This window comes from Chrysoperla carnea, chromosome 1, assembly GCF_905475395.1.
Source record: "Chrysoperla carnea chromosome 1, inChrCarn1.1, whole genome shotgun sequence".
NCBI lineage: Eukaryota > Metazoa > Arthropoda > Insecta > Neuroptera > Chrysopidae > Chrysoperla > Chrysoperla carnea.
This window is the reverse complement of record NC_058337.1, coordinates 74,564,741-74,586,283: the sequence shown is the minus strand read 5'-3', so window position 1 is coordinate 74,586,283 and position 21,543 is coordinate 74,564,741. Positions and strand designations below refer to the sequence as shown.

The 21,543-nt window shown below is 31.0% G+C and overlaps 2 protein-coding genes across 2 annotated transcripts; one reads left to right on the top strand and one right to left on the bottom strand.

Annotated features, from left to right (window-relative positions):
- Positions 1-7,144: 7,144 nt before the first annotated feature.
- On the top strand, positions 7,145-8,536 carry LOC123290988. The gene is made up of 2 exons (XM_044871405.1): positions 7,145-7,159; positions 7,655-8,536. The coding sequence occupies exons 1-2, from the start codon at positions 7,145-7,147 to the stop codon at positions 8,534-8,536; spliced, it is 897 nt and encodes a 298-aa protein (XP_044727340.1).
- Positions 8,537-9,332: 796 nt separating this feature from the next.
- On the bottom strand, positions 9,333-19,870 carry LOC123299917. Its single transcript, XM_044882343.1, has 3 exons — positions 19,803-19,870; positions 18,520-19,703; positions 9,333-9,833 (listed from the first exon to the last, which is right to left on the bottom strand). The coding sequence occupies exons 1-3, from the start codon at positions 19,812-19,814 to the stop codon at positions 9,494-9,496; spliced, it is 1,536 nt and encodes a 511-aa protein (XP_044738278.1). The 5' UTR covers positions 19,815-19,870; the 3' UTR covers positions 9,333-9,493.
- Positions 19,871-21,543: the final 1,673 nt, after the last annotated feature.

Below are 21,543 nucleotides of genomic sequence, written 5' to 3'. Positions count from 1 at the left end.
TGTTGTTTCGAAAGATTTTTGTAAAATTGAATAAAAATGGCAAAACGTTACTGCCATCTTTGCAAATATGGCAAAACATTATTGAGCAAAATTTTGTACGCATCAAGCTCTATGATCGACTCAGTTGATCGACCATACGGTGTGCTCTCTACGAATACCTAAACACTAAGGATTTTTAAGACTCAATATTGACATGAAATCTTCCGCTAGCTTTTAATTCCGTTTATCACTAAATAGTAATATTACTCATTTCATCAATGATTATAACAAAATTATATTTAGAAAATATCTGACGTATTTGTATAATTTTATTAGACATAATTTCACATTTTCGAACATGTGTAAACAAATCATTATGTATGTAAGATTGACGACTTTTAAAATTAGTTTTTCCAAAGCTACAAAGCTATTAAATTACATTGATAATCAACCAAATAAGTAAATATTTATCTATAAATAAAATTGTATAAAATTAATAAAATGAATAAAATAAAAATTAAATGTAAAATTAAATCACGAAACCTAGCAAATATTTTATAGAGTTCACAATGTTAAGGTCATGCAAAGTCATTTTACTAATAATTAATTTTTTAAAGATTTAGTGCATTTTTGCTATAATTTACTATAATTAAATTTTCTATATAATGTTTAGCCCATTTTGTTATAACTTTTTCGACAATATTGAATTTTTTTTTTTTTTTTTTTTTACGTGAAACTTCAACATTCAAAATTCAAATGCTGGTATGGTAAAGGATATTTACTAAAAAAGTATCTGTAAATATTCTATATAATATTGACGAAAAATCCATAGCTATGGCGTTTTTTACCACACTTATTGTAAAAAGTGTCATGCATTTCTACCCGCGTATTTCTGAACACCTTAGTTTATAATAAAAGGGCTAATTTATAAAGTAGAGAGGAATGTACTTGTGGTTCTGCAAGATAAAAAATGGTCACAACATACTAGGAGACATCTCACACATGTTATCTTAGTTCAATAGTACTCTGTTATTAATGCCGTTGTAGCCACAGAGCACATACTGGGAAGTTGGTAAACATACTGAAAGCTTACTTTTAACACTGAACCGCTTCAATGAGATTCGTGTTGAAACAACGACTTACTTCCTCAATCACTTTGTAACTCTTGCCATAAGAAGATTGACACGCTTGGGCCAACGAGTAAATTGACTCAATTAGGATCACATACTTCAGTAAATTTTTGATTTGAAATTCGGACATCAAGACAATCTCATTATTCATACGGGCTCCAAACCACCTAAGGATGGCTAAATCAAAGGTAGTAGTAGCAGTACTTGACCCGAAATTTCTTTCGAAACGGTAAACTTTAATTACGGGCAGAGGAGGCTTCAATCGAATATTTTAAAAGATTACAATTTATAAAGAACTCCTTTTTATAAGTTTGTAGGAAAAAATTACCTTACGTTTGTTGCTCAGAGCAGATAACGGATGCCTCAGTATTTGGGTGTACAACAAGAACTTGAACTTGATAATGCCTTAGTACAGCCACCCATGTATAAAGTTATTTAACTGTAAAGAAGCACTTACTTTTTTAAGTGGGTTTAGACAATTGAACATTGAAATTCTTAATAACTGATTAAATCCTACGCAGTAATTAACAATAGCATATCATCTCCATTCATCATTATTCAACAAATAAACCAAAATGAAAACAAACTTACCTTGCCATTCCTCTTGAAGTTAAAAATAAATTTCATTATCATACACTTAAGAGTTGAAAAAGGAAATTGGTAATGACTCAGATATGTAAATACAAAACGTGTATACACGCATATGGAAAGAGAACAGATAAATCGATAAGTACAAGTACAAACAATTTATTTATTGGTTTGTAACAATAATTTTGTGCATAACAATAGGACGGACATTTGTTGAACCAATTTATTTTCTTGCTATCATTTTTATGTTCTCTGTCATGTATAATAATAACACACACATACAAACATATACACGCACACACACTCCTGCAAGCAATGAAATATTAATACGGTTGTCTAGGAAATGGATACTCAGTCTTGGATTGCATAAACTTATTAAACTTGTTACAGCAGAGGTTATTTTGTATTAAATGGATGCATGGCTATACAGTCTTGATAATAAGACTAATGGGGTATAGCCACCCTTTTTCTGGCAAATACGTCTATCATTACATCATTATTTTTTAATCTTTATTTATTAAATTACATCCGTATATAATTAAATTTTTGATGTGGGAGGAGTCGGTTACTTCGTTCTAATTCAAGAGACGATAGTGTGGTCAATTTTATCGTCCCAATTATTGTAATTGCTCACATTGTCGCTGTCTGGATTTGAACCTGCAACCTAAGTCTAGGCAGACACACGGTTAAATTCAATTGCTACATAGCTACAGTCTTGTATGACGTCAAACTATCAAACTTTTTACAGCATAAGTGATTATTTTGTATTAGTACGCGCAAAATTTTCGCACATTTTATCTTATAATATACAGGGTGTCTCTAAATAACTGGACCAAACACTAACAGTGAATTCCTTTCTTAAATTTTTGACGGCGTATAAATTTTTCGCCTAATATTGGGAAACCCCATAATTTTAATAATAAGCATAGTCGTAGGAAACAAAGTGTACTATTTATCATGAGGCCACTTTTTTGGTAAGTTTAAAGTTCAAGAATGCTTAAATAATCTAGAAAAAATTTACGTTTCAAGTTCTAGAATATTTAAATAATCTATAATTTATAAATTCTTTTTAGAACCCTGAACGTAAAAGAGAAGAGAGTGCTGACGGGTTAAAAATTATCCAAAAGCCAGTAATTTCTGTAATATTTTTACGATTTGATACTGTGTTAGATCAATTTCGCAAAATTTAACTACTTTAGAAAAATATTACCACAAATTCCTGAACTCTAGGTACATCCATATATGTATTATGGAAATAAGACTATTGGTTCAACTTTTATTTTACAGAAATAATATATTCAATTGTACATGCACGTCGAACATTAAAAAAAAAACCGTGAAACCAGTAAACACATCAAACAAATAAGAAGTCTAACCTACCTGAATCAATCTTTTTTTTTGCTTCTTTTTTTGAATTATGACTGTTGGATATTGTGAACCAACCTTTATAACTAGGTACATAAAAATTAAAATTATGACTCGTATTCTCAAAAAATATTGAAATCTTATTGAGCACTTTAAACTTTTTTTTTTGCATTTTACCGAATTTCCGAAGGAAATGGAGCCCCCGATTAAAACATCTTTTCGATAATAAAATATTTACCTTCCCGATAGATCAGAAATCGAATATAAAGTTATAAGTTCATGCATAGTTTTGTTTAGATTTCGACAATAATTTGGCTAATTTTATTGGTTGAAAATGCGTATGGTAATGTTAATGGGTGCTGTACTAAAATATTTATTTCGTTTCAATTTTCTTTATTTTTTTTAAAACAAATTATCTTTTAAAAAATTATTAAATTAGATGTTCGTTAAAATTAAATATTTTAGGGAATCATATTGGTCGTCATCTTCATTTTCATTTTCTTCATCATTCTGTTAACTTCACGTCTACTTCATTCTCGTCGAAATTCATATTGTTATCGGATGTGACGTCTGAAGTAGACAACCGCTTAGTTGCTTCAAAATTCAGCTGGAGTATGTTAATATTATTCATTTCACAAAAAATTATGGAAAACTCCTTCATACAAATGACTGTTATTAGAAAAAAAGAAATAAATAAATTTTTTATTTTTACAATCATTAATGGAGGTGAAAGATAATGTCTTAGTAAATTGAACTGCTTCGATAAAATTATTTAATTATTTAAAATGATTACAGAAATTTAATAATCCTGTTATATAATTCCTGAACGTTTTTAAGTGGTCACTTACTTTTTAGATATACGGTTATTACTATCGATATAAAATATTGAAATAAATTAGAATTCGCTCATTTCAAATATTAATGCACTTTTATTTGGTTAGAATCAAACCCTTACAGTCTACCATATTGTCTTATTTTTTTACTAAATTTTGTATACAGATTTAAACATCAAAGTCGACTTTTGATTATTGTTAGTGTTTATGATAGAATGGCGTAAACTATAAAGAGAAATAACTTGTCAACTTAATCTCACCAAATATAGTTAAAAGAATACACATATAGCAGGAATCGGGTCTTTCGGGTTCATGCGCTTTAATCAACTGGGCCATATGCTCTAGGAAGAAAGTGCAAGTTTTGCAACTCAACAAATTTTTAGCTTTGTTTGTTATGTCAACATGAATTTATTTTTTTAAACTTATTATTTTTGTTTGCCTACTAAATTTTGTTTACAAATTTAAACAAGTAGATTTCCGATTATTATTACCTAATGTTTATCATAAAATTGCGTAAACTATAAAAAGTTAACGTCAGTTTATCTCAAAGATGTTTAAACATCATGCGTTTCGAATAGTTTTATCTTGGATATCTTTTAGAAAAAAGCTTCGAATCGGAATTTTGAACTGATAATAATATACTTTACTAAGTAAATTTAGTTTTCTCTCACTGCCTTCTTGTTAAACCTTTGGAACCTTTTCGAATAAACTACATCTTAATGGCCAAAATTCTTTTTAATTTATCACCTATTAGATCGTGGGACAGAAAGGGTGTTTTGTTAAATGATTAACACATACTTGAAACTTCGAAAGTGGCTTCCTTTTGGCGAGTATACCAAACTTCTCTCTACAACTTTTTTCGAAAGTGCAGCGTTTTCAAATGAGCATGATAACGACATGTTTAAATAAGCGTTCTGAAAAAACCCTGCATGGAATTTTTCGGGCAGCTTAACCACTTGATTACATTTTATTAAACAATTTAGCAAAAGTGAACATGTAAGATACATTCAAAAACAAAAAGTATGGTATCTTCCTGGTGCTAGGTAAGCTCATCGGTGCAGTGTTTTTGTAGGAAAAAATATTTCATTGTCTAATAATAATTATTAATGTTATGAAGTGGTCATAGTGTCCGACATAATCCCTGCTGCGTTTTACAGACCGATGGCACACATATGACGTTTTTATGTTCATTTGAAAACGCAGCACGAAAAAAAGTCGTAGAGAGAAGTTTAGTAGACTTGCTAAAAGGAAACCAATCAATAAGTTTCAAGTATGTGTTAATTATTTAACAAAGCACCATTTCTGTCCAACTATCTATATGGTAATATTTGTTTGAAAAGAAGAATGAATGATTGTTAATTGAAATGGATAAATGTGTATTTTTGTTGAATGAATAAGTGTACCAGGAACAGAAACTTATTTGTTTAATTTAATCAAAGAATTAAAACTTTTTAAACCGGCTTTTCGATGAACGTAAGAAATTTTAGTTTGTCACCCTGAACCGTAGTTTTCTTATTAAGTTTAATATTTAGAAAGGTGTTTATGCTTTAAAGCTCTATACCACAATATTTGGAATTTCTGAGATAGTTTTATTGAAAATATTTACCTTACCGATGATTAAACAAAGAAACACAATTTTGAAATGATTTAACTACAATAACATAGAGCGATAAAAACATTGTTCTTTCAAAATAAACAAACACATTAAACATTAAAACCAGAATAATAATAATAATATGATCTGAATAAAATTGATATAAACAAATGGTTTTGTTTGGTGAACAAAGACGAACGGAGGAGTATAAGCTAATCTTTCTTTCGACGATGTTTTATTCTTGTTGGTTAACTAGTAATCTAAATATAGAGGATGCAATTTTTTCTTTCAGTCTTTATAAGGAAGGACATTACAATAAATATAGGTATGTGAATATACCACAGTGTAAGTTGTTTACATCGACATCGGCGATATAAATATCATAGTGAACGTACGTGAATCTGGATACCCACCGTATTATACCTATTCAATTATATTGTATTTAACTTAGGTTTAAATACGATCAACAACATAAAGGCCAAACAACATAGTTCCTCTCGTGGTAAAGCTAACAGAAAATGCAAAACATCCAGTATTTGATACCAGGAGAATTTTTCCCATTATAGTTTCATTAAGATTAATCGACACGTTGTCCGCATAGTATATATACATTATTTTGTGCTACCTGAATAAAAAATTGGTGTACAGTTAGAGAAGCCTATAGAATTTTACGATTTGATTTATTTTATTCCTATATACAAACAAGTTCTTCAGGGTTGTGGAATTTAATACATTAAAATTGACGACGAAATAAAAAATAAGAAATTCGTATTAAGCGGCTAGGTAATGAAGATATTGACCAGTCTTTTATGAATGGGTATAGTTTCGGAACTTCCATATTGAATATCAACAAAGTCGCCCAATTGAATTTATACCAACTAGACTTTGAGTAGATCTCTCTAAGGCAAACTATTCGATTTTGAACTTAGTCAATACAAATTTTCAAGGTGTCTAAGATATACACACTAAAAAATTCAGAAGTTCTCAGATTAACGACCTTAAGCAGAGGAAAATAGCTGTATACGAGTAATAAAACTTCTAATTAGCTCCAAAAGATAGAGATGAAAAAGTGAATCATATCCAAATCATAAGCGATACTTACTTTAATTTAGAAGAGCTGCTGAGGACAATACAATTAAATTGGGATAGTTAAGCTATAAAGTATTACACATGCAGTACCTCAAATTACATAGTTTAGAGCCAAGTGTGCCTTAATTTTTATTTCTTCCCTAAAGTTCAAAACGTCGTCGCTACAGATAGTTTACACTATATACACCTAGAGATAAATATGTAACATTTAATACCTATTCGTATAACCACCAAGGTGGGGTTTTTTTTTGCGATGTCAAGTTACACATTGATAGTTCAGATTATAGATACATCTTTTATACTTATGGTTATATAACTTCCATCCTTATTGTATTATGTCATAAGGGCGTTATTTTGCAATAAAAGCATAATATAATAGCTATATCTATATTGTTTTCTAGAATAAGACCATGGGCGCGATGTTACATATAAAAGCAGAAGATATTTGAAAATGTTTTTGTAATGTATATGAACTCTCGTGATCATTTGGTCAAGTTTGGTTGACGTTTATAATTTTTTACGTTGAAAGTTTTGTTGTTCATTTGAAGTCATTTTAACCAATTAAAATGCTTCTTTTCTATGTAAGTAAAAATATTTATTATTATTCTATGTTTTGCTTTTTAATTGGTTCAAGTAAAAGTTTATAAACAAATATATAAAAATTTTTTTATCATGATTAATAAATTCAATGACCTAAAATATATAATCTAAAGTTTTCAGAAACTGAATAGAATGAATGAGGGTGACACCGATATTAATTTAATATGATTGTTCTTTGACTCGTTTTTTTCTACGATTTCGATATTTGAAAGAAAAAAATCAAAATTACATAATTTTTGCCTGAAAATCAAGATATAATTTCTAAATTTTTTAACAATTGTTTCAATATTAAAACCGTCAATTAGAAACATTTGGTGATTGATTGAGCTAATTAGTTTCAAAATCGTTGCGTGGAAATAACATTTCTCATATAAGGCATTATTAATAAAACAATCTCATCAATAATTACTTATTAATTTTCGGTTTTACAACTAATTTTCGGTTTTAAATGGAAAAATTTAATTATTTTGTTTCAGACATTAATTTCAATAATTTCCCTTGGTGCAACAAATGCATATCCATTAAATTTGTTACAAAACCCCGGCTTACGATTGACAGCTATTCAATTACCAATTCAAACTCAATATCATGCTCAGGATGAATTAGGCCAATACAGTTACGGATACAATTCACCAACAAGTGCTAAAAATGAAATTCGAACAGCGGATGGAATCACTCGTGGTGCTTATGCATATTTGGATCCAAATGGATTGGTACAAAATGTTCAATACATAGCGGATTCATCGAACGGTTTCAGAGCAGCCGCATCAAATTTACCTCAACCACCAGTAGCTGATTTAAAACCTCCAATGCCTGTTCAAGACACGGCAGAAGTTGAACAAGCTCGTTTAGAACACTTAAAACGTATTGAAGAGTCAAATTTGGAACTATTATCATCTCCAAATCCTCCAACAACATTACAACCTCCATCTGCTGGAGCTGGTGCTGCAAGTGTTACGCTTTTACCACCCTCGTTGCGTTTAACACAATTTCCCATTTTATATCCAACAATCGCTTACAATTCACTAGTTTTACCATCCGCCAGTACACAGTATCATGCTCAAACAGAACAAGGTCAATATAGGTATGGATTTACAAATCAAATTAGTTCCAATGCGGAACCCAGAGGTCAGTTAGCATACATCGACCCTAATGGATTAATTCAATCTGTGAAGTATATTGTAAATGATATAAATGGAATCAGAGCTTTAAGTGCTGATCTACCAACATCGTCAGAGGCTCAGCCACAACAAGGGCCTACTGACACACCTGAAGTTCAAGCTGCAAAGCAATCATTACAATTGGCTCAAGAAGAAGCAAAACAAAGACTGAGTAATAACGACCAGCAGTCTGATTAAAATATAAAAATAAAGTATGAATGATTCAGACGAAGCTTGTTATCTTTCTGGTCCGTCTATTTAATCTAAACCGACAAAGATATGAGTGATAAGAATTTGTTTTAAGTATGCTTACGGTGAATTTATTTGTTTCATTTCTTTTTTAAACACAATGCCCAGAAACGTAACAAGTGTCGTATTATTTAATATTTTTTTCATAATTTTTATGCACATAATTTATAATACTGCGCCTGTGTGTACTGAGTATTAGCTAAATTCTAAATAGATTATTGTTTGAAAATACAAAAGTTATAGCTCTACACCTACAGAGATTTTTTAAAATACTATAAGAGGAATGTCCTGCGTCTTAAATGTAGTAGTAAATTGTAGAGGATTTAAAATAAAGTACGTTTTTCTCGGATATTTAAAAAAATGTTATTATTTTCTAAAATGAACCCACTCAGTCCCTTCAAATAAATTATAAACATAGTCATCTGGAAAAGTTCCGATGAATTGAAAAAAACTTAATTTAAAACCATAATGTACTTAAAATAGCCACATTTCCAACTACGAACTAAATTTTGTAAAAAGTAAATAAAAGCGACTAGTTACTTTTTTTTTAGGAAATAACAAAAATTTACATAAAATTTTTGAGTTATTGAGTATTAAAGAAATCAAAGAAATTATAATTGCAAAATTTTTATTTATATTTTCTTTTTTATAAAAAAAATTGTTTTTGAGCTATTTTACAAAATATTTGTAAATAATAATAAAAAAATTAAAAATAATTAACTATCTACAACGTTGCAATTGATAATAACGTTTATAGAGAAGCTGAGTGAAAAAGGTGGATAGAATGAAGAGCTTCAGTGGTGAAAATAAAGTAATGTGAAAATGACAGCGCTTTATAGACGTTGGTCGGCGAGGTTTGTGTCAATTGCAACCACATTCAAACAATCATTGTCCATTTCAATTAATTTAGTGAGGTACAATGGCAAGAGCGGCAGCTTTAGCTGCAAAGTGTGCAGCTCTGGCGGCTTGAACTTCAGGTGTATCAATTGGTACTCCATTTGGTGCAACTACAGCTAATGGTCCAGCATATAATTGTTGTGCCAAAAATAAAGGAGCTGCGCCATTTCGCGCTCTTGCTTCAGCGTGAGCAGCCAAGTGATTTGCTTTGAGGATTTGTACTTCTGGTGTTTCAATTGGTTGACCATCAGGAGCAAGAGCTGGATATGTACGTGATTCGGGAATGACAGCATATCCTGGAGCTAAAACAAGGGCACCACTACGACCAGCTGCTCGAGCATGAGCGGCAGCATGGGCAATACGAGCGGCGACATTTTCTGCTGGTTCTAAAGGAACACCATTTGGTCCAATAACTGGAATGTGTTGCGGTCCTAAGTATACTGATCGCCGTTTACGTCCTAATATGGCAATATCTCCATTTCGTGCTTTGGCTGCAATGTGTGCGGCTGCGTTTTGTGCTCGTGCAATTTGATTTTCTAATGGCTCAACTGGTACACCATTTGGTCCAATAACAGTAGCAGCATAGAGACCTGGGGCAGCGGTAAGAGCAAGTGGTGCTCTTGCAAGGTTAATTGAAGAAATTAAAACATCTCCGTTACGAGCTTGAGCTGCAGCTACTGCAGCAGCATGTTGAGCACGGGCAGCAACATTTGCTGGTGGTTCTAATGGAACGCCATTTGGTCCGATGACTGGAATATGTTGTGGTCCAGCAGTTATGTAAGCAGCAGCGGATCGACCAATAAGATCTCCGTTACGTGCTTGAGCTGCAGCTACTGCAGCAGCATGTTGAGCACGAGCAGCTACATTTGCTGGTGGTTCTAATGGAACGCCGTTGGGTCCAATTACTGGCAAATGTTGGGGGTAAATTAGACCTGCACTTGCAAGAGCCAGAAAACAGGACACAACAATCTACAAAAGAACAAAAATTGTTTGTATGAAAACTATTTAAATTTTTCATACAGTTTTCCAGAAATGAATACATACCAGTACTTTCATTTTAAATTATTTTTCTATGCAATACCTCCTAGATTATAGGACTGTAGAGCGAGCGACTGTACCACAAAATTGTCATACTGATGCTTTTATAGTGCGTTTCTAAATGAACCAGGCGGGGCAAGGTCCCTTTCTCTTTGTATGCTAAACCTGTGCCGTAGGGTTCATTATGTTTACCAACCCTGACCATCATTATAATACAGGTTATCACAAATATGCATATAAGATAACACATTTGTATATACGACTGATGTATAGATGAGTACGAGCATTTCCTAGATGGACATGATATTGCGACAAAAAAAGTCAAATACAATGACAACAAGGTCTTTTGCATAAAAAAAAGCGGGGAAGAGAATGCGCGGCGAAATTTTTGCGCGTTTAACAAGAATTTTATTAGTTCAACATCTTATTTTACATCAGTAACATCCATAGATTTACTCTCCTCTGCTAGTCAATCACATTGACTGTGAATACTCTCACTTACAAATACAATTGCTGTTGGGTGATTTGTTTTAAGTAACTTTGTGATCTTAATAAAAATTCTTTCCAACTGGAGAACCGTAATTAATAATTAGGTTAATTTTTTCGATACGTAATTTTGATACTTTAATATTAAATTACTTTTTGGTTTTATTTACAAAACTTTCTGTGATAGTTATTTTATGCACATTCTTAACTTAAAGTAGTGCTTACCTAGTAATTTAATTTTTAAGAAAGAAAAAGTAATTGATACCAGAAATTGGATATTTTGTGAATTATTGGTTTTTATTTAAGTATTTTTGTGGTATTCAATGGACGTAAATTTTAAGTCAAAGAGTTACTTTTAAAAAGCTTGACTTAATTTTATAGGCAGTCGTTTCTTTCCAGAGGCAATAAAGAAATTTTTCGTTAAAGAATGTACTTAATAATAATTTTATTGGACCTCTGAACTTAGTGAAGTATTTTGAAATTATGATAATTAATTATTTTTTATCATTATTAGTACTTGTAAATTCAAAACTTGTTTTGATTGAATGTAGATTATTGATGGTAACTATTAATTTTTGCAAAATAATTTGTGAATTAATAAATTTTCTTTTGCCTGGTATTAACGATTAGTCTATTAATAATTAAGAAAAACGTTTAAAAAAATTATAAAAATATATCTTTCAGTCGCACTGCATAAGAAATATGTATCGATTTTAAAAGTTTGTTTTCTAGAAATATACGAAAAGCGGCACTATAGTTTTGTTTGTGCATTTTTCTTCCAAGAACCTCTTGGAGCAATCATTGATAAGTACTCAGATTAAGAAATTTTGACTAATAATAGTTAATTTAAAACTTGACATCGTATCCCTAATTAATTACTTTTTACGATAGTAAAGATAAGCTGTACAAACTAACAAACCAAAATCAAAATTTGATCAAAATCAAGAAAATATAATTCTTTCAAAATTATAATAAAGCAAGTGAAAATAAACAATTGACTGTAAATTAAAAACGTAAAATTATAATTATAATTATCGATGGGATATATTATTTAAAAAAAAAAATCTTAGCTCTTAAAATAAAAGTCCGAAAACGGTTCGTATGAGATACAAGGTTTTTATATTCGTAAAAAAAATCATTTAAAGTTTGTTTGAGTATTTATGAAACATCTTATATAGGTTCAAATTTTTGATATGTTTTTGAAAAATACTTCGGGAAAATATGCATTTTACATTTCGTTAATCTTTCAAAAAGGGAATTTATATAGTATTGGAGGAAAATTTAAAATACAATAAATTTTACAAAAAAACAGCTGTTTCTCTGGCAAATCATCGATTTAGAATCTTGATACCTCGTTTGAAAACTTGGCCTATACAGTTTGGGAATCTATCTTTTAAAAAGGGCATTTATATACTCTTCAAGTGTTGAAGGAAAATTTTAATAAATACAAAATATTACCAAAATTTCAAAGAACTGTCTGTATCTTTGCGAAAAATTATTGAATCTGACCATCAGTTATACTTCATAGTTTTTGTAACTATCGCTTAAATTTTTATCTTCGTTTTCCTGTATCTGTTGCGAAAGGGGAAAAAATGTCATCTTTAAATTTCAAATAAAGTATTAAAGAAAAAATTTGAGAAATTATTTTACAAATATGCCAAAAACATCTCGAAATTTTATTTATTTTTCTAAAAATTAGCTGAAAATTGTCCCCGTTTGAGCATTTTGGATTATGCGTTTGACCGGTATGTATGCATGCTCATCTGTTCCCTCCTAGCTTCTAAACTACTTATAATAATTTTACAAATGGCACCCGCTAGAGAATATATAAAGTTATGATTGAAAAACGAATTTATATTTAATGATGGCGTGTTATGTATCAAATGAAAGGGCTTTATTATCACTTTCCAAAAATATATCAAGGTTCTGACACAAGATTTGACCAGTTCTTTGGATTCCTTTAATAGCCAATTAAAATCCTAAAACGGTAAGAGATAGAATAAAACTTTAAATTAAAGTTGATCCTCATAAAAAAAACTAACAATTTTTGTTTAAAATATTTTTTCGAGAAATATAAGCCTTCAGGTGGTCAAAGTCATGGACACAGGTGAATGTTCTCTATTGTCTTTGAAAACTTTTTTCTAGAAAATTTTTCCTCTCGAGCCTTTTCTCTCGTAGTTTCTAAGCTACTTATCATGGTATCGATGACAAATTCGGTATAGATGAAAGTGTCTTGATTGTCCGATGGTATTAGGCTATGTTACGTCACATTAAATTTAATATTAAGCCCCCCAGAGAGCATATAGTCAAGAACTAAAAAAAAAATTTTATTTCATAATACCGTGTTAGGTATCAAATAAAAAGGCTATAAATAAATACTTTTCAAATTGATGTATGCTGTACTACTACTACGAAATTATAACATCAAAATAGTTTAAATAAAATAAGGTTCAAAAACTAAAACCCTAACGATTACAGAATCACGCTCTTAAATGTTAGAAAACAAGAAAATGTTTTCAGCAGAAATTGTTATGATAAGTAAAATCGTCCTTACAGTCGGGGGACCTCTTTTCCGTTCTGTGGAAAACTGTTAAGTCTTAGAGTTCCCCCGGACTGTAATGACTATTTTACTTCTCATAACAATTTCAGATGCAAATATTTTATTAATTTCATATTTTTAAGATCGTTAATAAACTTAACGTCGATTCGTTTAGTTTTTGAACTTTATTTTATTAAAACAAGTCAAAAAACAGCTTTTTTATTTATTTAAGGCAAATTTTCTTGCCTCTATTTTGTAAATACGGCAGTATCATTCATAACGGTTTAAAAGCAATGGAAATTTTTTTTATTGATTGTGATTGAACCATGAAACAATAAAAAATTGTTTTTCAGAATTGTTATAAACGCCACGGTTCTGATGAAATTCTCTAAATGTTTCCGCATTTAAATGCACCGATAAAGAGCCTTTGGTAGTGAATTCCAAATCCGTCGAAATTTGTTAACTGAATCTTTATCTTGTTCGTCCAAAAGGGAGTAATTTCGTAATTTCGCAGTTGAAGCTATCAGGAGAAAAAATGGCGCAGAAATAAAAAAAGGCGATGATATTCAGAATCACCTAAGTTTGGAGAATGTTATAAGGAAAAAGGTAATTTAATGGATTTGTTGATTAGTTGTAATGGAATGTACAAGATGGGCCTTACGGACCCATAGGTCAAGACCCAATTGACCTATGCTGCTCATTTACGAACTCGACCTCACTTTTTACGTCCTGAATACGCTGTAAAAATGTCAGCTTGATATCTTTTTTCGTTTTTGAATTATCGTGTTGGCAGACAGACGGACAGACGGACAGACAACCGAAAATGGACTAATTAGGTGATTTTAGCACCTATAACAAAATTTTGTTCATAGTATTAAAGTATAGTATCTTGTTCATTATATTAAACTTAGTATACTTTGCATATTACATATATTCATGGTATAAAAATATAGAACAATTATAAAATAAATTATAAAATCGTATTTAAACTATTGTAATTAATTTAAACAGATAATATAAAATAAGATAATATGAAAACTAATATGTTATTATAAATAATACAACCAAGTGACCCATTTTATATCATTATTGGTATAGGTAGTTTTTTATTAAATTGTTGTTAATTTAATAATTTAATAAAAAATTAACTGCATTGTTCCAAGATCGATAGTAAATATATGATAAAATTAAATCATTTAAGTTTTATTTCAAATTTTATATGATGCAATAAATAAACTGCATTTACGCAATTCGTAAATTGAAGTGTTTTTATTAATTAAGGCAAGCATAAGTGCACTCTGAAGAAATTTAATTTTTGCCGTAAACGCTACAAAACCTCTATATACGAATGATGAATTATCTCAATTTTCAAATATATAAAAGGCACAAAAAAATGGAGTACAAATTTAAAAATTTTAAAAAGGTGAGTTGGTTCAACTGGGAGTTGAGCTCAGGACTTTTGGGCTTCCATGACACTTTGAGATTTTTGATCCTTGAGTTGAAAGTCGAAAGCTTGGATCACAAATTTGCTTCTTTTAGTTTTTAATAAAATTTTAATACAATAGAATTGGTAATTATACATGCCTATCCAAACGCTGAACATACATATGAATGAATCTCGTTTATAGAAATGTTGAAAAGACCCAAAAATGTGTTTTTCTCATATTTTAACTTCTGTAAGACGTTTTTCTTATGCATACATATACCGAATATCTTAAACCTCCAGATACTCCCTCCACTCAAAATGTGGTAAAAAATATTATGAAGAAGAATTTCAGTTCTGATTTTATTTATAATACCTCGTGGAATTGTTCTACAAGGTGTGTCTGCATAGATTAATAAATAATATTTTATTAATTATTTAAAACCAGAGCCGAAACATTGCGTGAATTCTATTTTTGAGTAGCAATAATAGCTACGAAAATATGAAGGATTAAATAGGATTGAAATAGAAAGAGAGGAAAATAACACGTGGTGACGCCGTAACTTGCGACTGCCATAGAAATCACAAACAAAAGTTGATTTGCAAGAAAAAAATAGATTAACTTATTTAATTTCCTCTATCTTTCATGTTTATCAATGGATTTTAATTTTTATTTCCGCTCTTGTAATCTACGTATATAAGATACATTGAAATAAATATCAGGACACTAACTAACCTATTCCCTCAATTCTATTTTAGAAACAAAATATTTTTAATACAAAATCGTCATGGATATACTGGATGGACCGAGAATTTTTACCAGTAAATTTTTTTTCTATAGGCCCCCTTTATATCTCCCAGACAAATACTTAAGAAAAGAAAGACCCCTTCGAATACGAAGGGGTCTATCATAAAGTGGTAATAGTTTTTGCTCAGTTGAAGACGTAATAAAGATTTCAATATTCGAACATATCTACGGTGATAATAGTTACTGGTTTTCTGATAGAGTAGGTATTAATTCTGAAAAAAATTTTAATAAAAATTGCTCTACCTTCCCGATTTTCTGTAGTCCAAGGTTATTTAATATAAACCAGTAAATGGGGAAAGGTGATGTGTGCTTTGCGGAGGCTATGAAAGTGTAAAGCATTTGTTCAAGAATTGTCTGGGTACGGAAGGCCAGGAATGAGAAGAGCTAGACAGGATGGGCATAAATAATGCCATCTTGAATGAGTATAATAAAGAAAAGTTACCGGCAATAACAGCGTATCTAAAACGCAACATCGTGTTAAGGAAAAAATGGCTTTAATTTTCGCTCAATTGATTAAAATTTAAAATTAGGCTTAAATTTTATATTTCTTCTGAATTGTTGGTTTAGTTATTGTTTGTACAAAGAAAAAGCAAGTTTTTATGTTATAATATGTATTAGATGGTAAGCAGAATATTTCCTTAAATTATGAACTTTTATGATGGTAGCTTTTTCTATTTTTTTTTTTTTTTTATATAAAAAAATGTATTATAAGCAGTTGATAAACAGTGATATCTGTAAATCAAATAATAAATAAAATAAAATAATATAAAACTATGGAAATAATAAAGCTCTTCTCGATTCAATAACCAATCCGATGCAGTTCACTACTCCAGATGATTTTTCATTTTTGTAAGATTCATTAACATAATGTGAAAGAGTAGATCTTTTAAAATAGCATAGACCTCACGCAATCATCAGTATTGACTAGATAGCCAATTCGCTCATTTATCAAAATGAATTTATTTCAGCAATTTTATTCTATTTTGGGGTTTTTCTCAGTGACTGTCCTAAAGTAACGTATTATAAACTAAATTCCAAAATATTGTTTTGTCGCTCTTCTTTTCACACAATTATTGACTCCTTTATATTATGGTATAAGAAAAGGTCGATCTTCACCCATCTGATAACCGGATGAGACATATTTTTTATGAAATTTTATTGATTTTTAAACACATCTAACATAGTTTTTCCATCGAAGTGTTCATGGCTATTTTTCATTAAATTAATCTTATTCAATTTTTTCCACGAACGGTTTTTTCAGGCAAGCAAGCATGTACCATATTTTCGTAATTAAATTATCTTTATTCTAATATCAATTTCGATTGGTTAAAAAATCGGTGTAATTATCTATATTGGCTTACCTGTACGTGTAGTATGAACAGATTCTACACCGATCTGTTAACCAATTGAAAATGGTATAAGATGGAAGATAATTGTATTACGAAAATAATGGTATAGGCTTGCCTGAAAAAAACCTTTGATGGACAAAATTGACTAAAATTATCTTAATTAAAAATAGCCATTAATAATTTGAAAAAGATAAAGCATCTATGATAGAAGTGATTAAAAATCAATAAAATTTCATAAAAAATATGTCGCATCTGGTTATCAGATGGGCTAAGATCGACCTTATACCGTCCCCTGTACTATTAGAGTGAGATAAATTATTCCGAAATGTTTTTGATAACACGATATTACATCATGGGTATTGGAGATATTTTACATCATGATTCAAAAGTTAGCAGTGTGCTAAAACCAACACTACAATGGCTATGAATATGATAATTTTATTAATAAAAGTTCATAAGGTTTTAAGTGTGATATATTTTACATTTTTATATGTTCTTTATGATAATACACTATTTATATATTTATAATTTACCCACGCGAATAACAATTATAATTATAATAAAATACATATTTGTACTGCATTTCTGCGTTTAGCAGAGCGTATCCCAAAACATTACAACATATTTATCTTAAATAGGCGTCGGTCAGTTCATTTTTAATACAAACAAGACTTAAATATATGTAGTTTATTTTTTATATTCATAATATTTTGAAATTTCCCTTCTAATCCATTTGAGTTTTAATTTATTATCGGTAGTAATAAACAAAAAAATTAAGCTTGCTTTTTTTTGTGTTTCGAGTTGTAAGGTTATTAAATAAAAAATATTATTTCATTGATAATTTTTTTCTTAGTGTATTTTTTATTTACCACTGCGACATCAGTTAAAAAGAATACTATTATAAAAAATATTTATAGCAACCCATTTGGGTGTTTTGCACTTAAAGATTTGGATGATAGCTAAAAAATGTAAAAATGTGTGAAATGAGCATTTACTTAATATGCGGTATGTATAATTTTAAGGATATATTCTGGGACAACTTTGGAACTTTTTTATGGATCGGTATGTAAAATCAAAGGAGCAGAAGAAAAAAATTTACTTCAATATAGAAAAAATATATTTCATAGGACTATTTTACAGTGAAGAATTAAATATTATAAGAAAAATAATTAAACTATCTAAAATGCAATATTAAAAAATCATATCACATTATGTTTTTTCGAAGAGAAAAATATTAGCCTTCTTATAAAAAAGTAGTTATAGAGTCCATGAATTATATTGACAGCGCTCTATAAACAATGAAAGATCGTATTCTTTGCGTATACATAATATCATGTTCTTTTGATCAAAACTGATGATTTTATTTACCATGGATGTCCAATTTTGGTTGCCAAATGGGCAGCACGTACAGCAGCTACGTCTGGAGTATCAATGGGTACACGACCAGCATGGCTGATTGATGCTAAGGCTGGAATACCAGCAACGGCAAGTGGTCCTGCAGCAGCAATAGCGGCTGGTGCTCCTAAAGCTAACCCGTGGCCTCCTAAGGCTAAGGCTGGGGCTCCTAATAAAGCGACATCTCCATTACGGATTTGGGCGGCAGCACGGAGTTGAGCATGTTGGACACGAGCGGCTTGGTTTACCAAAGGTTCTACTGGTACACCATTTGAGTCAATGATTGGCAAATGTTGTGGAGCAGCCCATGCAGCAGCAGCCCATGGAGCAGCGAGGAGACTACGTTTTTTACGTCCAAGAACTCCGTGGAGGTCTCCTGTGCGGATATTTGCATTGACGTGAGCAGCAACATTTTGAGCACGTACAATTTGATTTGCTAATGGTTCGATTGGTACACTGTTGGCATCAAGTAATGGAGCACCGTAAATGGCACCATGGGCAGCAAGGGCAAGTGGTGCTGGAGCAGCGATTCCATGAGCACCAGCAAGAGCTAGTGGTGCTCCTAATAAAGCAGCATCACCATTACGGATTTGAGCGGCAGCTCGGAGTTGAGCATGTTGGACACGAGCGGCTTGATTTACTAATGGTTCTACAGGTACTCCATTTGAGTCAATGATTGGCAAATGTTGTGGAGCAGCCCATGCAGCAGCAGCCCATGGCGCGGCGACGAGACTACGTTTTTTACGTCCAAGAATACTATGGAGGTCTCCGTTTCGAAGTTGAGCATTGGCGTGAGCAGCAGCATTTTGGGCACGAGCAATTTGGTTTGCCAAAGGTTCTACTGGAACACCATTTCCGTCAATAGCTGGTAGGTGTTGTGGTGCAGCTAAGATAGCACCATGGGCAGAAAGGGCTAAAGGACCAGCAATAGCTGCAGGAGCAGCGATTCCATGGGGAGCAGCAATAGCGAGTGGTGCTCCTAATAAAGCAGCATCACCATTTCGAATTTGAGCGGCAGCACGTAATTGAGCATGTTGAACACGTGCAGCTTGGTTGACTAAGGGTTCTACTGGAACACCATTTGCGTCAATGACTGGTAAATGTTGTGGTTGAAGGAGCACACTATATGGTGATGCAATTAAACTTGCTGATGTGATAGCTAACAAGCATGTTAAGGTAACCTTTAACAAAAAATATCAAAAATTAAACTTCACTCTCTATTACACCATTAACTATTATTAATTCACTAAACAATTTATTTAATTTTTTTGGATACTCACGAAGACTTTCATTTTGATTATTCTTGCTTTACCTCCTGTGATAGGACTGTAGAGCTACTGTACCTTCCTCATGCGTTTTACTTGCTTTTATACTAAGAGTTGTTATTTGCAATTGTTTCATTGACCACCCCGTTTACCGGTATTTTATTTGATTATTTACTCTTACTTTTTTGCAAAGGAGAAAAAATAAACTCATAAAACCTTGATAAGGCAAAATGTTTTGAAAATTATTAATAAAAAAATATAGATATATTTTATTGATACTAAAAATATATCTAACAGGACATATGCAAATTATTTAAATGCAACTGTGTTGGTAGATGTGACTGCAATATTGATTAAAAATCGAAATTTTGATTTTATAAATACAGACATTGCTTAGGCAAATTAAACTACTTTATGAGATTATTCTACCAAGAAAATAAGGATATCTCATGGTCTGAATAGATTCCTATTAGTTCATGTTCGAAGTTTAAAGTTGGATTTATCTAAACAGAAAATTTCCCTAATTAAATATGACATTGTAATTATATAATTTGATTTTAGTCTAGTATTTGAAGGTTTTATTTCCATGAAAATATCTCTATTGAGTTCTTCCACCCTCATTAGGTTTTTACGAACTGACTTAATCTGTTTATTCTACTCTAGGCTTTATACAAGCTTTACATGTTTACCAAAATAACCGAAGAGGTATTACTAAGTTAATAGATTTAACGGTAATTATTTCATAAAGTATAGCCAACGACTAACACCCTAAAGAATTTTCTACATTTTTAACTTCGCACTATATGAAGTTATTGTGATGGGTCCGATTTTCGAATTTGAAATTTACAATATATCTTTATTTTTCATGGTTAGGGCAAGGCATTAACACCAATTTCGAGAATAAGTATGCGTGTTTGTGTGTCTGTGTCTGTACGTACGTATGTATGTACGTGCGTACGTCCTAGGCATTTTTTCGTCGTCGATATCGTCGTTGAAGCATATTAAGGGGATATGATCTGAAAAGAATTTGATAACATTTAATAGTCCATTGAAATGTTACAATTTTAGGGCGAAACTGAACATTTTTTGGAGGACTCGATTTTATTTGTGGTTCATGTAGGGGGGTCAATACAACCTTAACCCCAAGTTTGTGGGGTTGGCGCCCTTGTCCCCCGCCCGCCACCTTGAAAAAAGGGGTGGAAACATATTTTTAGCTGTATCTTGTAAACTATTGATTTCTCAAAAAAATTGAGGCATAATTTGTAGCAAATTGTCGTGGCTACAATTTTGTTTATGTATTTTTTTGCGATAAACTTAAAATTTAAAAAGTTATGAGCAAAAAAGTGACAAAATTTTGTCAAAAAGTTTTTTTGTTTAATAACTTTTTTTCTTGTTATTTTATCGAATCCAGGCAGCGGCAGTGTGAACAATTAAAAAAATAATCATAATGGGGTGGTAGAATTTTTATCACATTGTCGTCGCTTTGATAAGAACGAAGCAACCGAATTCACCCACCTCAAATTGTAATTGTAAACATATATGAAGCTAAATAAATAAAGATTAGCAAATAATAATGTGGGTGGCCTCTGTTATAGGCGCATATGTCAGAGAAACGGAGGTTAAACCCTATTATTATTATAATTATTTAGTCCCGAGAGTTGTTCCCAAGTTTAAAATGAAGTCGCAAATATTATGACATAAATCATGTGAATGTTGCGTAAGTGGTGTAAATAAAACAGTTTTAACTAAAACTAGT

What these genes read in the sequence shown, in the direction of transcription:
- LOC123299917 (XM_044882343.1), bottom strand. An exon ending in GCTGTACGTGCTGCCCATTT is followed by an intron (nt 9,834 to 18,519) that starts GGCAACCAAAAT and finishes TATTGCCCATGC; the next exon opens with TGCCGCTCATGCTCGAGCAG.